Source organism: Heterodontus francisci, chromosome 20 (assembly GCF_036365525.1).
Source record: "Heterodontus francisci isolate sHetFra1 chromosome 20, sHetFra1.hap1, whole genome shotgun sequence".
Lineage (NCBI taxonomy): Eukaryota > Metazoa > Chordata > Chondrichthyes > Heterodontiformes > Heterodontidae > Heterodontus > Heterodontus francisci.
Genome location: NC_090390.1, coordinates 90,738,710 through 90,754,886, shown reverse-complemented (window position 1 = coordinate 90,754,886; position 16,177 = coordinate 90,738,710). Strand labels below are relative to the sequence as shown.

Below are 16,177 nucleotides of genomic sequence, written 5' to 3'. Positions count from 1 at the left end.
AATGAATATAATCCCAATCTACTCAGTCTCTCCTCATAAGCCAACCCCCTCAACTCCGGAATCAACCTAGTGAACCTCCTCTGCACCCTCTCCAGTGCCAGTATATCCTTTCTCAAGTAAGGAGACCAAAACTGCACACAGTACTCCAGGTGCGGCCTCACCAGTACCTTATACAGCTGCAACATAACCTCTCTGCTATTAAACTCAATCCCTTTAGCAATGAAGGACAAAATTCCATTTGCCTTCCTAATTACTTGCTGTACCTGCAGACCAGCCCTCTGCGATTCATGCACAAGGACACCCAGGTCCCTCTGCATAGCAGCATGCTGCAACTTTTTACCATTCAAGTAATAATCCTTTTTCCTGTTACTCCTACCGAAATGAATGATTCACATTTATTAACATTGTATTCCATCTGCCAGACCTTTGCCCACTCACTCAATGTATCTATGTTCCTCTGCAAAGTTTCACAGTCATCTGCACACTTTGCTCTGCCACTCATCTTAGTGTCATCTGCAAACTTTGACACCCTACACGTGGTCCCGAACTCCAAATCATCTATATAAATTGTAAATAATTGCGGTCCCAACACCGATCCCTGAGGCACACCACTAGTGACTGATTGCCACCCAGAATAGCACTCATTTATCCCCACTCTCTGCTTCCTGTTAGTCAACCAATCCTCTATCCATGCTAACACTTTACCCCTAACGCCATGCATCCTTATCTTATGCAGCAGCCTCTTGTGCGGCACCTTGTCGAAGGCCCTGATGGGCTTTGTCCTAGGATCTTAAAAGAAGTGGCTAATGAGGTTGTAAATGCGTGGTGTTAATTTTTAAAAATTCGCTGGATTCTGGAAAGGTTCCATCAGACTGGAAAGTAGCAAATATTCAAGAAAGGGGGCAGGCAGAAACCAGGTAACTATAGACCAGTTAGCTTGACGTCTGTCATGGGGAAGGTGTTAGAATCGATCATTAAGGAGGCGATAGCTGGGCACTTAGAAAAACTCAAGGTAATCGGGAATAGTCAGCATGGTTTTGTGAAAGGGGAATCATGTTTAATCAATTTATTGGAGTTCTTTGAAGGAGTAACGTGCGCTGGGGATAAAAGGGAGCCTGTTGACATACTGTACTTGGATTTCCAGAAGGTATTTGACAAGGTGCCACATAAAAGGTTATTACGCAAAGTAGGAGCTCATGGTGTAGGGGGTAACATATTAGCATGGATAGAGGATTTGCTGGCTGGCAGAAAACAGAGTGAATGCATAAATGATTGGCAGCATGTGACAAGTGGAGTCCCGCAGGGGTCTGTGCTGGGGCCTCAACTTTTTACAATTTATATCAATGTCTTAGATGAGGGGAGCGATGGCTTGGTCGCTAAATTTGCAGATGACACAAAGAAAGGTAGGAAAGTATGTTGTGAAGAGGACATAAGGAGGTTGCAGACCGATATAGATAGGTTGAGTGAGTGGGAAAAAAATCTGGCAGATGGAGTATAATGTGGGAAAATGTGAAATTGTTCACTACGGCAGGAAGAATAAAAAAGCAGAGTATTACTTAAACAGAGAATGACTGGAGAATTCCGAGGTGCAGAGGGATCTAGGTGTTCTAATGCATGAGTCACAGAGTTAGTATACAGGTACAGCAAGTAATAAAGAAGGCTAATGGAATGCTATCCTTTATTACAAGAGGAATTGAAAATAAAATTAAGGATGTGATGCTTCAGTTATACAGGGCATTGGTGAGACCACATCTCGAATACTGTGTGCAGTTTTGGTCTCCTTATTTAAGGAAGGATGTAAATGCGTTGGAGGCGGTTCAGAGGAGGTTTACTAGATTGATACCTGGAATGAACGGGTTGTCTTATGAGGAAAGGTTGGACAGACTGGGCGTGTTTTCACTGGGTGAGTCCAGAACTGAGGGGGGTGGGGGGGGCATTGTTTTAAAATAAGGAAAGAGATGAGGAGAAAGTTTTTCTCAGAGGGTTGTGCGACTTTGGAACTCTCTGCCTCAGAATGTGGTGGAGGCGGGGTCATTGAATATCTTTAAGGCGGAGGTAGATAGATTCCGAAGATAGATAGATGAGTTCCGAAGAAGGGTCACTGACCCGAAACGTTAACTCTGCTTCTCTTTCCACAGATGCTGCCAGACCTGCTGAGTGATTCCAGCATTTCTTGTTTTTATTTCAGATTTCCAGCATCCGCAGTATTTTGCTTTTATTATATAGATAGATTCTTGTTAGGCAACGGAATCAAAGATTATCGGGGGTAGATGGGAGTGTGGAATTCGAGACAGAAACAGATCAGCCATGATCTTATTGAATGGCGGAGCAGGCTAGAGGGGCTGAATGGCCTACTTCTGCTCCTAATTCGTATGTTCATATGAATGTCCACAGATCTCTGAAGGTAGCAGGACAGGACGATAAGGTGGTTAAGAACGCATATGGAATCCTTTCCTTTATTAGCCAAGGTATAGAATATAAGAGCAGGGAGGTTATGCTGGAACTGTATAAATCATCGGTTAGGCCACAACTTGATTACTGTGTGCAGTTCTGGTCACCTCATTACAGAAAGGATGTAATTACACTAGAGAGGGTACAGAGGAGATTTACGAAGATGTTGCCAGGACTGGAAAATTGCAGCTATGAGGAAAGATTGGATAGGCTGGGGTTGTTCTCCTTGGAACAGAGAAGGCTGAGAGGAGATCTGATTGAAATGTACAAAATTTTGAGGGGCCTGGATAGAGCGGAGTTGAAGGGTCTATTCACCTTAGCAGAGAGATCAGTGACGAGGGGGCATAGATTTAAAGTGATTGGTAGAAATATTAGAGGGGAGATGAGGAAAAATGTTTTCACCCAGAGGATGGTGATGGTCTGGAACTCACTGCCTGAAAGGGTAGTTGAGGCAGAGACCCTCAACTCATTCAGAAGGAGTCTGGATATGCATCTCAAGTGCCGTAATCTGCAGGGCTACGGACCAAATTCTGGAAAGTGGGATTAGAATAGGTGGATCGTTTTTCGGCCAGCACAGACACGATGGGCCAAGTGGCCTCTTTCTGTGCCTTAAACTTTCTATGATTCTATGACTGGGTGATGCCTCCTTTAGCCAGATAGCTGCAGTTGGGTTACAGCTGAAGAATGGCCACTTGGATAGGTTTTGGGATGGATGCTGCCATTTCTGGATCTGTATCTTAGTGATGATCTGAGTAGCGGCACAATGGCGCAGTGGTTAGCACCGCAGCCTCACAGCTCCAGCGACCCGGGTTCAATTCTGGGTACTGCCTGTGTGGAGTTTGCAAGTTCTCCCTGTGACCGCGTGGGTTTCTGCCGGGTGCTCCGGTTTCCTCCCACATGCCAAAGACTTACAGGTTGATAGGTAAATTGGCCATTATAAATTGTCACTAGTATAGGTAGGTGGTAGGGAAATATAGGGACAGGTGGGGATGTGATAGGAATATGGGATTAGTGTAGGATTAGTATAAATGGGTGGTTGATGGTCGGCACAGACTTGGTGGGCCGAAGGGCCTGTTTCAGTGCTGTATCTCTAATCAGCTGGAGGGAAAGGGACAAATATTGAGAAGGAAAGGACTGTTAGTTGCAGAGTTAACTCCCCGCACTCTCCCCACTCCCCAAACCCCCAGGCCTGCACTCCCAACCCTGAACTTGCTGTGTTTTATGCCATTGTGCAGGAAACGTAGCTTCTTCCTTCTGTTATGATTTGTGCTATAAGAGATCCACAAGTTTAGAATAATGTCACAGTGTCTAACAAACAGCAATGCTTTGTACTTCCAGGTGAGAATCCATGCTGGGCCCAAGTTTGCATCATACCTGACATTCAGCCCCTCGGAAGTGAAGTCCCTTCGCACAGAGTACGGGGATCTGGAGTGCTGCATTGAAGTTGTGGATAGTGTACAGGATGCAATTGGACACATTCACAAATATGGCAGTTCTCACACCGATGTCATTGTTACAGAGAATGGTAGGTTATGTCTCTTTATACTAATATTGCCCTATTCCACATGCCCAGTACTGAACCAACAAACACTGGAGACCTGAAAGAGAAACAGAATACTAAAGGACACAACACATCACTGGACTTCCATGGGGAGAACTGATGTCAGTGTTTCCACTGTACAGCCCTCCATCAGAACTGAAACATTGAAAAACAAACAAACGCTTTAATAGAATCAGAACTAAGGGGAGGCACCAATTAAAACACATGAGGATGTATGTATGGAATGGTCTTATCACCTGATCCAGAGAGTGACAGATCCAGGGATGAGGAGAGGGGTGGAAACCCTGTAAATCAAAACTGACATTACAACAGGAGAAGCAGGTAAACCAGGTAGAAACAATAGCATGAGGAGCAAAGCAGGGCCAATAGCAAGCATGCAGACTCCTCCAGTCCGACAGTGGATCTCTCCCTGCCCAACCGCGCACCCCCCCATTTCACCCAGGCATCAATTCGACAGCACCGATGAGCCCCACCCATATTGCCAACATTCCCTCTCCGAACAAGCTTCAGACTGTGTTAATTCAAATTCATGTTAAGACCAGCTGCTTAGCTAAGGTGACTGTTGTATGCATCAAACTCTTAGTAAGCAGGTTCCAAGTGGTTTTCTTGTGATTAATACTATTCACTTATGTAGCACTGAACTGCATTCAAAGAATGAGGAAGAAATGCAGTTAGTAATAAAACACCTCCCATCCCTCACAGAGCCGGAACCAGATTTGGACAAGTTTACGTTGTTACGCTGACTTTGAGCTGAGCTAAATGTGTGATTGAAAGTTTATTCTGTTTTTAGAGGAGACAGCTGAATACTTCATGCAGCATGTTGACAGTGCCTGTGTCTTCTGGAATGCAAGCTCTCGGTTCTCTGATGGATATCGTTTTGGACTTGGTAAGCGGCAAACAGAGATAAAGTGGATTTATGTTTGGAACTTAGAACTATAGGGATAAGTATTGACTCATCTGAACTTGGTTTCATCCTCTTCTGTGTGTTAGCTAGTTGTGGGTTGAAGCTCGACTCCAGGAGCTGGGCACGTAATCTAAATGGATGCTCCTGAGCAGGCTGTATCGCCCAACATTAAAGCAAGGCCCCTCCTGCCCATTACAATGGTTAGCTGAATACTAAAGATCTGAAAGAAGGGAGTTGTCCTGTTATTCAAGAGAGCATTTCTCCTCTCAACACCATCAAAAATAGGTTAACTGATCATTTATCTCACCACTGCTTATGGGATCTTGCCACATAACTGTAACTGCATAATGTTGTTTATAGTATATGAAGTGCTTTGGGATTCTCAGAGAGGCAGCTGTGTAAATACAAATCTTTCTGAAATCCACACTTTGATAGTTGGGTTCTGTCCTGGGGTGGCAGCCATTCAGCACACAGCAAGATCCCACAAACAGCAATGACATGAAATGACCAGTTGATCTGGTCTTTGGTGGTGGTGTTTGAGGGAGGAATGTTGACCAGGTCTCAGGGAGAATTCCATACCCTCCTTTTATTACTTCCATAGAATTTCTTTCTCATCGTTTTCTCCGCTGAGATTAGATTGCACTTCCTCAGTCTGTCTTCATAGCTCAGTGACCTGTAACCTTGAACCATCTGTTCTGTCCTTCCCTGACTCAGCACACTGATTCAGAATCCCCTTTTTGTAGCTCTAGGCTGTGGTGCTTTATTGTTGGCATCGCCTCATGGGGTCCTTTTTAAATTAATTCTTGGGACATTGGCGTTGCTGGCAAGGACAGAATTTATTACCCATCCTGACTTGCCTTGGCCAAGTGACCTGTTAGGTCACTTCAGAGTTCAGAATCAACCACGTTGGTGTGGGACTGAAGTCACATACAAGCCCAAACCAGGTAAGGAGAAGGATATTAACAGTTGAGTTTACACAACAGTCCAGCAGTTACTGGAAATAGCTTTTTATTTCCAGGTTTTTAAAAAACACTGTAGGCAAATTTTAAAAACAGCTTGTGGTGAGACTATTATTCGAGCAATAGAATGAAGACACTACTGGTCCCCACCATGACATTTAAAGGTCTTGTCTGTAAACTGACTGCCCGATGCTATTTGGAACAGGCCTATACTGAAGAATGGGTGTGAGAGGCAGCAGAGTATCATCCTCCTCCTGATCTGGTAAAAGGGAGAGTGCAGCTCAGGAGTGGCCGCTGTCTGTCACTCTCTCAGCACTCCTGCAGCAGTGTGAGGGAGAGTGCAGCTCAGGACTGGCCGCTGTCTGTCACTCTCTCAGCACTCCTGCAGCAGTGTGAGGGAGAGTGCAGCTCAGGAGTGGCCGCTGTCTGTCACTCTCTCAGCACTCCTGCAGCAGTGTGAGGGAGAGTGCAGCTCAGGACTGGCCGCTGTCTGTCACTCTCTCAGCACTCCTGCAGCAGTGTAAGAGCCTGTAGTTGCTTTTGTAACTGACGCCGTGAACTGTGAACAAATTTGGCCAACTTCTGATCTGGATCTTGTTTTCTGACTCATTTTATTGAATGACAAATGTGTTTATTTTAATCAGTGCAGTAAGTCTGGCAATATTTATATCGGAATCTTGGAAAGAGTTTCATACAAACATACAAATTAGGAGCAGAAGTAGGCCATTCAGCCCCTCGAGCCTGCGTCGTCATTCAGTAAGATCATGGCTGATCTGATTGAGTTTCGAATTCCACACTCCCATCTACCCCCGATAATCTTTGATTCCTTTACCTAACAAGAATCTATCTACCTCTGCATTAAAAATATTCAATTTCCCTGCCTCCACCACCTTCTGAGGCAGAGAATTCCAAAGTCGCACAAACCCTCTGAGAGAAATATTTCTCCTCATCTCTGTCCTAAAAGGGTGACCCCTAATTTTAAAACAGTGCCCCCCCAGTTATGGACTCACCCACAAGATGAAACATCCTTTCCACATCCACCTTGTCAAGACTGTTCAGAATCTTATATACTTCAATCAAGTCTCCCCTCACTCTTCTAAACTCCAGTGAAAACAAGCCCTTTCCTCATAAGACAACCTGCTCATTCCAGGTGTCAATCTAGTAAACCTCCTCTGAACCGCCTCCAACTCATTTACATCCTTCCTTAAATAAGGAGACCAAAACTGCACACAGTATTCGAGATGTGGTCTCACCAATGCCCTGTATAACTGAAGCATAACATCCTTACTATTATTTTCAATTCCTCCCATAATAAAGGATAGCATTCCATTAGCCTTCTTTATTACTTGCTGTACCTGTATACTAACTCTGTGACTCATGTACTATAACACCGAGATCCCTCTGCACCTCGGAATTCTGCAGTCGTTTCCCGTTTAAGTAATATTTTGCTTTTTTATTCTTCCTGCCAAAGTGAACAACTTCACAACTTCCCACATTTTACTCCATCTGCCAGATTTTTGCCCACTCACTCAAACTATCGATATCGGTCTGTCCTTCATAATAATTCTGATGTAAATTAACAAAACCGTGCAATCACTGGACTATAAAGAGAAGGCCTAGATAACTTTTCCACCATGTTTCCTTCTCCTGAAGGAGTTGATTCCTTGCTGAGCTCTGCTTCCAGTTGCTGAGCATCCTCATGAGTGTTTAGTTTAGTGATACAGCACTGAAACAGGCCCTTCGGCCCACCGAGTCTGTGCCGACCATCAACCACCCATTTATACTAATCCTACACTAATCCCATATTCCTATCACATCCCCACCTGTCCCTATATATTTCCCTACCACCTACCTATACTAGGGGCAATTTATAATGGCCAATTAACCTATTAACCTGCAAGTCTTTGGCATGTGGGAGGAAACCGGAGCACCCGGAGGAAACCCACGCAGACACAGGGAGAACTTGCAAACTCCGCACAGGCAGTACCCAGAATCGAACCCAGGTCCCTGGAGCTGTGAGGCTGCAGTGCTAACCACTGCGCCACTGTGCCGCCCCTAACAGTCTGCACTGTGAATGTCCTCTGGTTATTTGACCATGAGGGCCATCACAGTTCTATGTGTTCCGGTCCCTGCACGCACTTTGAGCACGGGCACTGGCTGGTGATCAGGAAATCAGTTGTAAGGCTCCTGCTGAGGGCAGCTTAGTAACAGGTCTGCAGTATATGGTGTAGATATTCACTTACTGAGGGCAATTGCATTTACACAATTCTAGGCAGGAAGACGTTAAATTCTTCTTATCCAAAGCCTCATTTCTTTGTATTTCAGGTGCAGAAGTTGGAATCAGTACCGCGCGTATCCACGCCCGTGGGCCAGTGGGATTGGAGGGGCTGCTAACCACGAAGTGGCTGCTTCGAGGGGACGGACAGGCAGTGTGTGACTTTGCAGAGCAAGGTAGCATGAGCTACATTCATGAAAACTTACCTGTACCCCACAGAATATAAACACTTGCATGGAGAAGGTGTCACTTACGGAAAGCAGCTAATCACCTCTGCAACACTTCCCTCTAAATGTTCCCAACAGACACTTACCCACAGAACTATTCTGTGATTGTCAGTCATTGTTTTCTGACTGCAGTTTCCTACTAAACTCGATTTACAGGCGGAACCTCTTGAATATCTCTGGATCCTGCGGCCCAGCTGCGGGAAGTCTCACACAGCCCACTTTTGGTTTCATTGAGGTCTATTCCTGAGGTTGTTCCTGTGCCTGCTCCCCTCCACCTGTCTCCAAATAGTCCATTCTGCTGCTTATACTAGTGCTTAGAGTGAATTGGTTATTGTGTAATGAGACAGTATCCAAGTCAAGTTTCATCAAACAGAGAGTACAAACATACGAATTAGGAGCAGGAGGAGGCCACTCGAGCCTGCTCCACCATTCAATAAGATCATGGCTGAACTAATTACTCCACATTCCCGACTACCCCCAATAACCTTCCACCCCCTTGCTTATCAAGAATCTATCTACCTCTGCCTTAAAAATATTCAAAGACTCTGCTTCCACTGCCTTTTGAGGAAGAGAATTCCAAAGACTCACTACTGAGAGAGAAAATTTCTCCTCATCTCTGTGTTAAATGGGTAACCCCTTATTTTTAAACAGTGACCCCTAGTTCTAGATTCTCCCACGAGGGGAAACATCCTTTCCACATCCACCCTGTCAAGATCCCTCAGGATCTTATATGTTTCAATCACGTCGCCTCTTACTCTTCTAAATTCCAATGGATACAAGCCTAGCCTGTCCAATCTTTCCTCATAAGACAGCCCGCCCATTCCAGGTATTAGTCTAGTAAACCTTCTCTGTACTGTCTCCAATGCATTTACATCCTTCCTTAAATAAGGAGACCAGTACTGTACACAGTACTCCAGATGTGTTCTTACCAATGCCCTGTATAGCTGAAGCATAACCTCCCTCCTTTTGTATTCAATTCCCCTCGTGATAAACAATAACATTCTATTCGCTTTCCTAATTACGTGCTGTACCTGTATACTAACCTTCTGCGATTCATGCACTAGGTCACCCAGATCCCTCTGCATCTCAGAGCTCTGCAATCTCTCACCATTTAGATAATATGCTTCTTTTTTATTCTTCCTGCCAAAATGGACAATTTCACACTTTCCACATTATACTCCATTTGCCAGGTCTTTGCCCACTCACTTAACCTATCTATATCCCTTTGTAGCCTCCTTATGTCCTCTTCACAAGTTACTTCCCTACCTATCTTTGTGTCATCAGCAAATTTAGCAACCATACCTTCGGTCCCTTCATCTAAGTCATTAATGTAAATGGTAAAAAGTTGAGGCCCCAGCACAGATTCCTGTGACACACCACTCATTACATCTTGCCAACCAGAAAATGACCCATTTATGCCTACTCTGTTTCCTGTTATCTAGCCAATCTTCTATCCATGCCAATATATTACCCCCTATACCATGAGCTTTTATTTTCCGCAATAACCTTTGATGTGGCACCTTATCAAATGCCCTCTGGAAATCTAAGTACAATACATCCACAAGTTCCCATTTATCCACAGGTAACTCCCTCAAAGAACTCCAATAAATTGGTTAAACATGATTTCCCTTTCATGAAACCATGTTGACTCTGCCTGATTACCTTGAATTTTTCTAAGTGCCCTGCTATAACATCTTTAATAATAGCTTCTAACATTTTCCCTCATACAGATGTTAAGCTAACTGGCCTGTAGTTTCCTGCTTTCTGTCTCCCTCCCTTTTTGAATAAAGGGGTTATATTCACTATTTTCCAATCTAACAAAACCTTCCCCGAATCTAGGGAATTTTTGAAAATTAAAACCAATACATCAACTTTCTCACTCGCCACTTCTTTTAAGACCCTAGGATGAAGTCCATCAGGACCTGGGGACTTGTCAGCCAGCAGCTCCAACAATTTGTTCAATATCCCTTCCCTGGTGATTGTAATTTTCTTGAGTTCCTCCCTTCCTTCCATTTCCTGACTTACAGCTAATACTAGGATGTTACCTGTATCCTCAATAGTGAAGATCGATGCAACATATCTGTTCAATTCATCTGCCATCTTCTTATTATCCATTTTTAATTGCCCAGACTCCCTTTCCATAGGACCAATGTTCACTTTTTAATTCTTTTCTTTTTTAAATATCTATAGAAACTCCTACTATCTGTCTTTATATTTCTAGCTAGCTTTCTATCGTACTGTCATTTTACCTTCCTTATCAATCTTTTAGTCATTCTTTGCTGCTTTTTATATTCTGTCAAATTTTCTGACCTGCCTCCCATCTTTGCGTAATTATAGGCTTTTTCTTTAAGTTTGATACTATCTTTAACTGTTTTAGTTAACCACGGATGGTGGGTCCCACCCTTGGAATTTTTCTTTATCATTGAAATGTATATATTCTGTGTATTCTGAAATATCCCCTTAAATGTCTGCCACTGCATCTCTATTGACCTATCCCTTAACCTGTTTTGCCAGTTCACTTTAGCCAGCTCTGCTTTCATGCCCTCAAAATTGCCCTTATTTAAGTTTAAAATACTGATCTTGGACCCACTCTTCTCTCCCTCAAACTGAATGTAAAATTCAATCATGTTATGATCGCTGCTACCTAGGGGTGCCTTAACTATGAGGTCATTAATTAATCCTATCTCATTGCACAATACCAGGTCTGGTATAGCCTGCTCTCTGGTTGGCTCCAGAACGTATTGTTCCAAGAAAGTGTCCCGAAAACATCCTATGTACTCCTCATCTAGGCTACCACTGCCCATCTGCTTTTTCTAGTTTATACGTAGTTTAAAATCCTAGAATCCATGTGTTAAAAGCCAGAGAATTACAGCTTCAAACAAAAGCCCGAAGATGGAAATTGAAGAGGGAATACCAAATAACACCAATGAGATGGATCGCCACACTGGCACTTTTTCTGAAATCATAGTGAACTGCAGGGGTGCGGGGTGGGGTCCAGGTATCACACTGATGTGAATAAATCATCACCGGGATTTCTGAGGTTGCTTCCCTTAATCAGCCTGTGACAACGGTGCTTCCCATCAGTGGGTCTGTTGTATCGTCTGAATTGGGCTTTGCCCCACTTCTGTGAACTGCCTGACCTCATGATCTCTGCAGAGGTAAGGAAAGGAAGTTATGTGTCTCCAACCCGACAGCTAGAGACTGGGAACTTGGGGTTAAGTAGGCACGGATGTAACCTTACTGTGGTGAGGGGGAACGATGCACAACCCTACAATTGTATTCCTGCACCAGTGTTGGTGTTTAGAGGGATTTGGATGATCTTGTACACGAATCACAGAAAAGTACTGTGCAGGTACAGCAAACAGTTAGGAAGGCAAATTGTATGTTTTCCTTTAATGCAAAGAGTTGAAGTATAAGAGTAAGGCAGTTGCTGCAATTATATAGGGCCTTGGTGAGACCCCACCTGGAGTCGGTGTACAGTTTTAGTCTCTATACCTAAGAAAGGACGGAGAGAAACAAAGGTTCATTAGATTAATTCCTGGGAAAATAGAGGGTTATTCTGTGTGGTGAGATTGAGTAGACTGGGCCTATATCCTCTGGTGTTTGAGAAGTGATCTCATTGAATCAGAAATTAATAGAAGGATTGGCAGTGTAGACGCTGAGAGATTGTTTCCCCTGGTTGGAGAGTCTAGAGCTAGGGGGAATATTCTCAGGGTAAGGGGTCGGCCATTTGGGACTGAGGTGAGAAGTTTCTTCACTCAGAGAGTTGTGAATCTTGGGAATTGTCTACCCCAGACAGCTGTGGATGATCAGTCGTCGAGTATATTCAAAACTGAGATCAGTAGAGTTTTGCTCTCTCAGGGAATCGAGGGATAGGGTGGGATAGAGTAGCTGAGGCAAAAGGTCAGCCATGATCTTATTGAATGGTGGAGCAGGCTTGGGCTGGAGAGAAGTTTGCAACTAAAATGTAAACATCATTGTCTCTGAGCTACTTTCCAGATCAGCAGAACTCAAACAGACTGTACAGTCATGTTCACCTGGATCGACGTGATCAGAATACTCAGTATAAAGAATCTCATTTTAGATTGCCTACGCTGAGAGAGAGGTCCTAATAAATAGTGAAAGAGGAAAAAGGTGTTTGAGGGGTCAGTAATGATATGGACCTATTTGGCAGGAGAAGGCAGTAAGCCTGGGCTTGGGACAGAATCGACAAAACATAGATACAACTGTTCTGACATACACTGAGACAGAATGTGCTCCAGCAGTGTCATCGCAGGATCCCGAACTGGACCTCATTAAATCAGGAGCTAATCAAATTTCACATTCCTTTAAAGTCCAGTATGCATGACTCACACTGGGCAAGTACTGACAAGATGAATGGACTTAATGTTGGGTCAAGGACAGACAGACATCCTATATCAGAGGGATAGAAAGTAAATTGCCCTCCAGTGTCAGGGGGAGTCAGTAACCTGGGCATAATTCACGGATAACTGAGAAGCTCATGCCTCTGGAAATATCAATTTGGAAAGTGTCCAGCAGGTGCTGCTACCCTGCAATTTGTGCCCTGACTCCCTTAAATCTGGAAAAGTGCATCAAACCCTTAAGCTCAGGAAGCTTGGCCATTCATTGTGGGTGGCGGGGTAGTTGGTGGAAATCTGGGTTATTACAAGGGTAAGTCAAGACAAAGGGCAAAATACAGATAAAGATCCCACGAGATTCCCTGCGTTAGTCATACAATTGGATGAGACCACAGCATATCCAGGGTGTTGGAGTGGTGAATGGACACATGAAAGAAAGACTTGCATTTCTGTAGCATTGTTCGTGACCTTGGGATGTCCCAATACACTTTAAAAACAATGAAGATCTTTTGAGGTGTAGTCACTGATGTAGGAAACGCTGTAGCCATTTTACGCACAGCAAGCTCTCACAAACAGCAATGTGATAATGACGAGATAATCTCTCTTTTTGTGATGTTGAGATATAAATACTGGCCAGGACACCAGGGATAACTTCCCTGCCACTCTTCAAAATAGTGCCTTGTGATCATTTATGTCCACCTGAGAGGGCAGTTGGGATCTTTGTTTAACTTCTCATTCCAAAGCCAGCACCTCCAACACTGCAGCACCTCCTCAGTACTGCACAGGAGTGTCCACATAGGTTTTTGTGCTCAGGTCTCTGAGTGGAACTTGAACCCACAACCTTCTAACTGAGGTGAGAGTGCTACTCACTGAGCCAAGGCTGGCACCATAGTTAGAGGAGATTCCAGAATGACACACAGCCTGTTCCTGCATGACCCACAACTGTTCCAAGCATGGATGAATTTACTCTAACAGCCACAGAGTCCTTCATGAGAGTGGAGGTAATAGAATGAGTATTTCAATCTTATCCACTGGCTGTTCCATTGAAAAGTAGCAGACCATCGGTCTGGTTCTTTGAAGGATGCAAATCCACAGCATTCAAAGGGAGATTCCCTTCCATACTTGCAATTACAGACCCAGCAGTCAGGTCTCTTGGACATTTTGGCAAGGAGTGCTTTACTGAATCTTGTACGATTGATGTCACTTATGAGGCATGAGACTTGACTTTCTGATGCCAATGATGAGTATTTTTCATTTTGTGAAAGTGCAATAAAGGTTTTGAATTTCTCCAATTGACCTGGTTAAGAGGGTGCATTAGTGCAAAGCACCAGAGATTCAAGGAGCTACCCATCAAACTGCAACAGATTTCGCCAGATCATTTAACCAGCCAACAACTCTTCAAAAGTGACTTGTTTCTCTATTGTCATCTCCCTCTTGGTCAGGTACTGACTTTCAGTGCTTACTGTAATGGGTGTGTGTGTTTCAGATATAGTGTGATTTCTGTACTCTCTAAGTTACAGTAACAATAAATGGTTTTAAAATATTTTGTATTTGTTACATAATAAACTTCTTGATAAATGTGGATCAGTTGTACCTATTTAATTACACAGTTCAGTCAAGAACCTGCAGTTGTCAGGAATGAAGGCTTGCAATGGGCCTCCAAGTTAATTAAGTGCTTCATGTTAGTTGGACTACTAAAACAACAACTTGCATTTATATAGTGCCTTTAAAGTGGTAAAAAGTCCCAAGGCAACTCACAGGAACATTATTAAACAAGATTTAACACCAAGCCAAAGAAGGAGATATTAGGACAGGGACCAAAATCTTGGTTAAGGGTTTAGGTTTGAAGGAACATCTTAAAGGAGTGGGAGATACAGAGTGACTTAGGGAAGAAATTTCAGAGCTTCAGGCTCAGGCAGCTGAAGGTTCGGCTGTCGATGGAGCAAAGGAAATAAGGAATGTGCAAGAGTCATTTACAGCATGTGGGAGCTCCAGGATGCTTCCCATATCCTGCAGAACCATTTGTGCAGGAAGTGTCGTCAATTGAAGCAGCTTGAATTCCAGTTTTGGAATTTGAGCGGCAGCTGGTGACACTGCAGTGCATTCATGAGGACGAGAGCTACGTGGATAGCACGTTTATAGATGTGGTCACCCCACAGCTTAAGAATATGCAGGGAGAGAGGGAATGGGTGACCACGAGGCAGTCAAAAAGAATCAGGCAGAGAGTGCAGGAGACCCCTGAGTGCATCTCACTCTCCAACAGGTATTCAGTTCTAAATACTGAGGAAAGTGTTGTTTCACCTGGGGACTGCAGCCAGAGCCAAGTCCATGGCACCACAGGGGTGTACAGGGAAGACTGGAAGAGCCATAGTGATAGGTGATTCAATAGTCAGGAAAACAGACTGGCATTTCTGTGGCCGCAGACGTGAATCCAGGATAGTGTGTTACCTCCCTGGTGCCAGGGTCAAGGATGTCACTGAGCAACTGCAGAGCATCCTGAAGGGGGAGGGTGAACAGCCAGCAGTTGTGGTCCACATCGGAACCAATGACATCGGTAGAAAGGGGGATGTGGTCTTGCAGGCAGAATTTAGTGAGCTAGGTAAGAAATTAGCAAGCAGGACCTCAAAAGTAGTAATCTCCGGATTACTCCTAGTGCCACGTGCAAGTGAGGATAGAAATAGAAGGATAAGACAGATGAACGTGTGGCTGGAAAGATGGTGCAGGAAGGAGGGCTTCATATTCCTGGTACATTGGGACCGGCTCTGAGGGAGATGGGACCTGTACAGGCCGGACGGGTTGCACCTGAACAGAGCCGGGACTGAGTTCCTTGCGGGACGTTTTGCTAGTGCTGTTGGGGAAGGTTTAAACTAGTATGGCAGGGGGATGGGGACCTGAGGGTAGACTCAGTTGGGACAAAATCAGAAATTAAACTGGAAGGCAGAAAATTAATGGATGAGTCTGGAAGACAGAGGAATCAATGCTTAGGAAATAAAGAGTTTGGCAGTGCTCAAGGGTATCTATTTCAATGCAAGGATTATAGCAAATAAAGCAGATGAGCTGAGGGCACAGATAGACACATGGCAGTATGATATCATAGCTATTATAGAAATATGGCTTAAGGAGGGATAGGAATGGCAGCTCAACGTTCCTGGTTACAGGGTTTTCAGACGTGATGGGGAGGGGGATAAGAAAGGAGGGGTAGTGGCAATTTTGGTCAAGAAAACTATTACAGCTGTGAGGAGGGATGATATGTTGGAAGGTTCATCAAATGAGGCCATATGGATTGAGCTAAGGAACAAAAAAGGGGCAATCATACTGCTGGGAGTGTACTATAGACACCCAAACAGTCAGAGGGAGATAGAAGAGCAGATAGATCGGCAAATCTCTGAGAAGTGCAAGAACAATAGGGCAGTAATAGTAGGGGATTTTAATTACCCCAATA

The 16,177-nt window shown here is 44.1% G+C and overlaps 1 protein-coding gene across 9 annotated transcripts in view; it reads left to right on the top strand.

The window, feature by feature from the left end:
- aldh18a1 (aldehyde dehydrogenase 18 family, member A1) overlaps positions 1-14,317 on the top strand; it is an 875,135-nt gene extending 860,818 nt beyond the window's left edge. For all 9 annotated transcript variants that reach the window (XM_068053240.1, XM_068053233.1, XM_068053232.1 and 6 more), the window contains 3 exons: positions 3,790-3,976; positions 4,803-4,898; positions 8,201-14,317. In XM_068053240.1, coding sequence (XP_067909341.1) covers positions 3,790-3,976; positions 4,803-4,898; positions 8,201-8,376 — 459 coding nt within the window. In that variant the 3' untranslated portion in view covers positions 8,377-14,317. The remainder of the gene's footprint in view (positions 1-3,789; positions 3,977-4,802; positions 4,899-8,200) is intronic.
- The last annotated feature ends 1,860 nt before the right edge of the window (positions 14,318-16,177 follow it).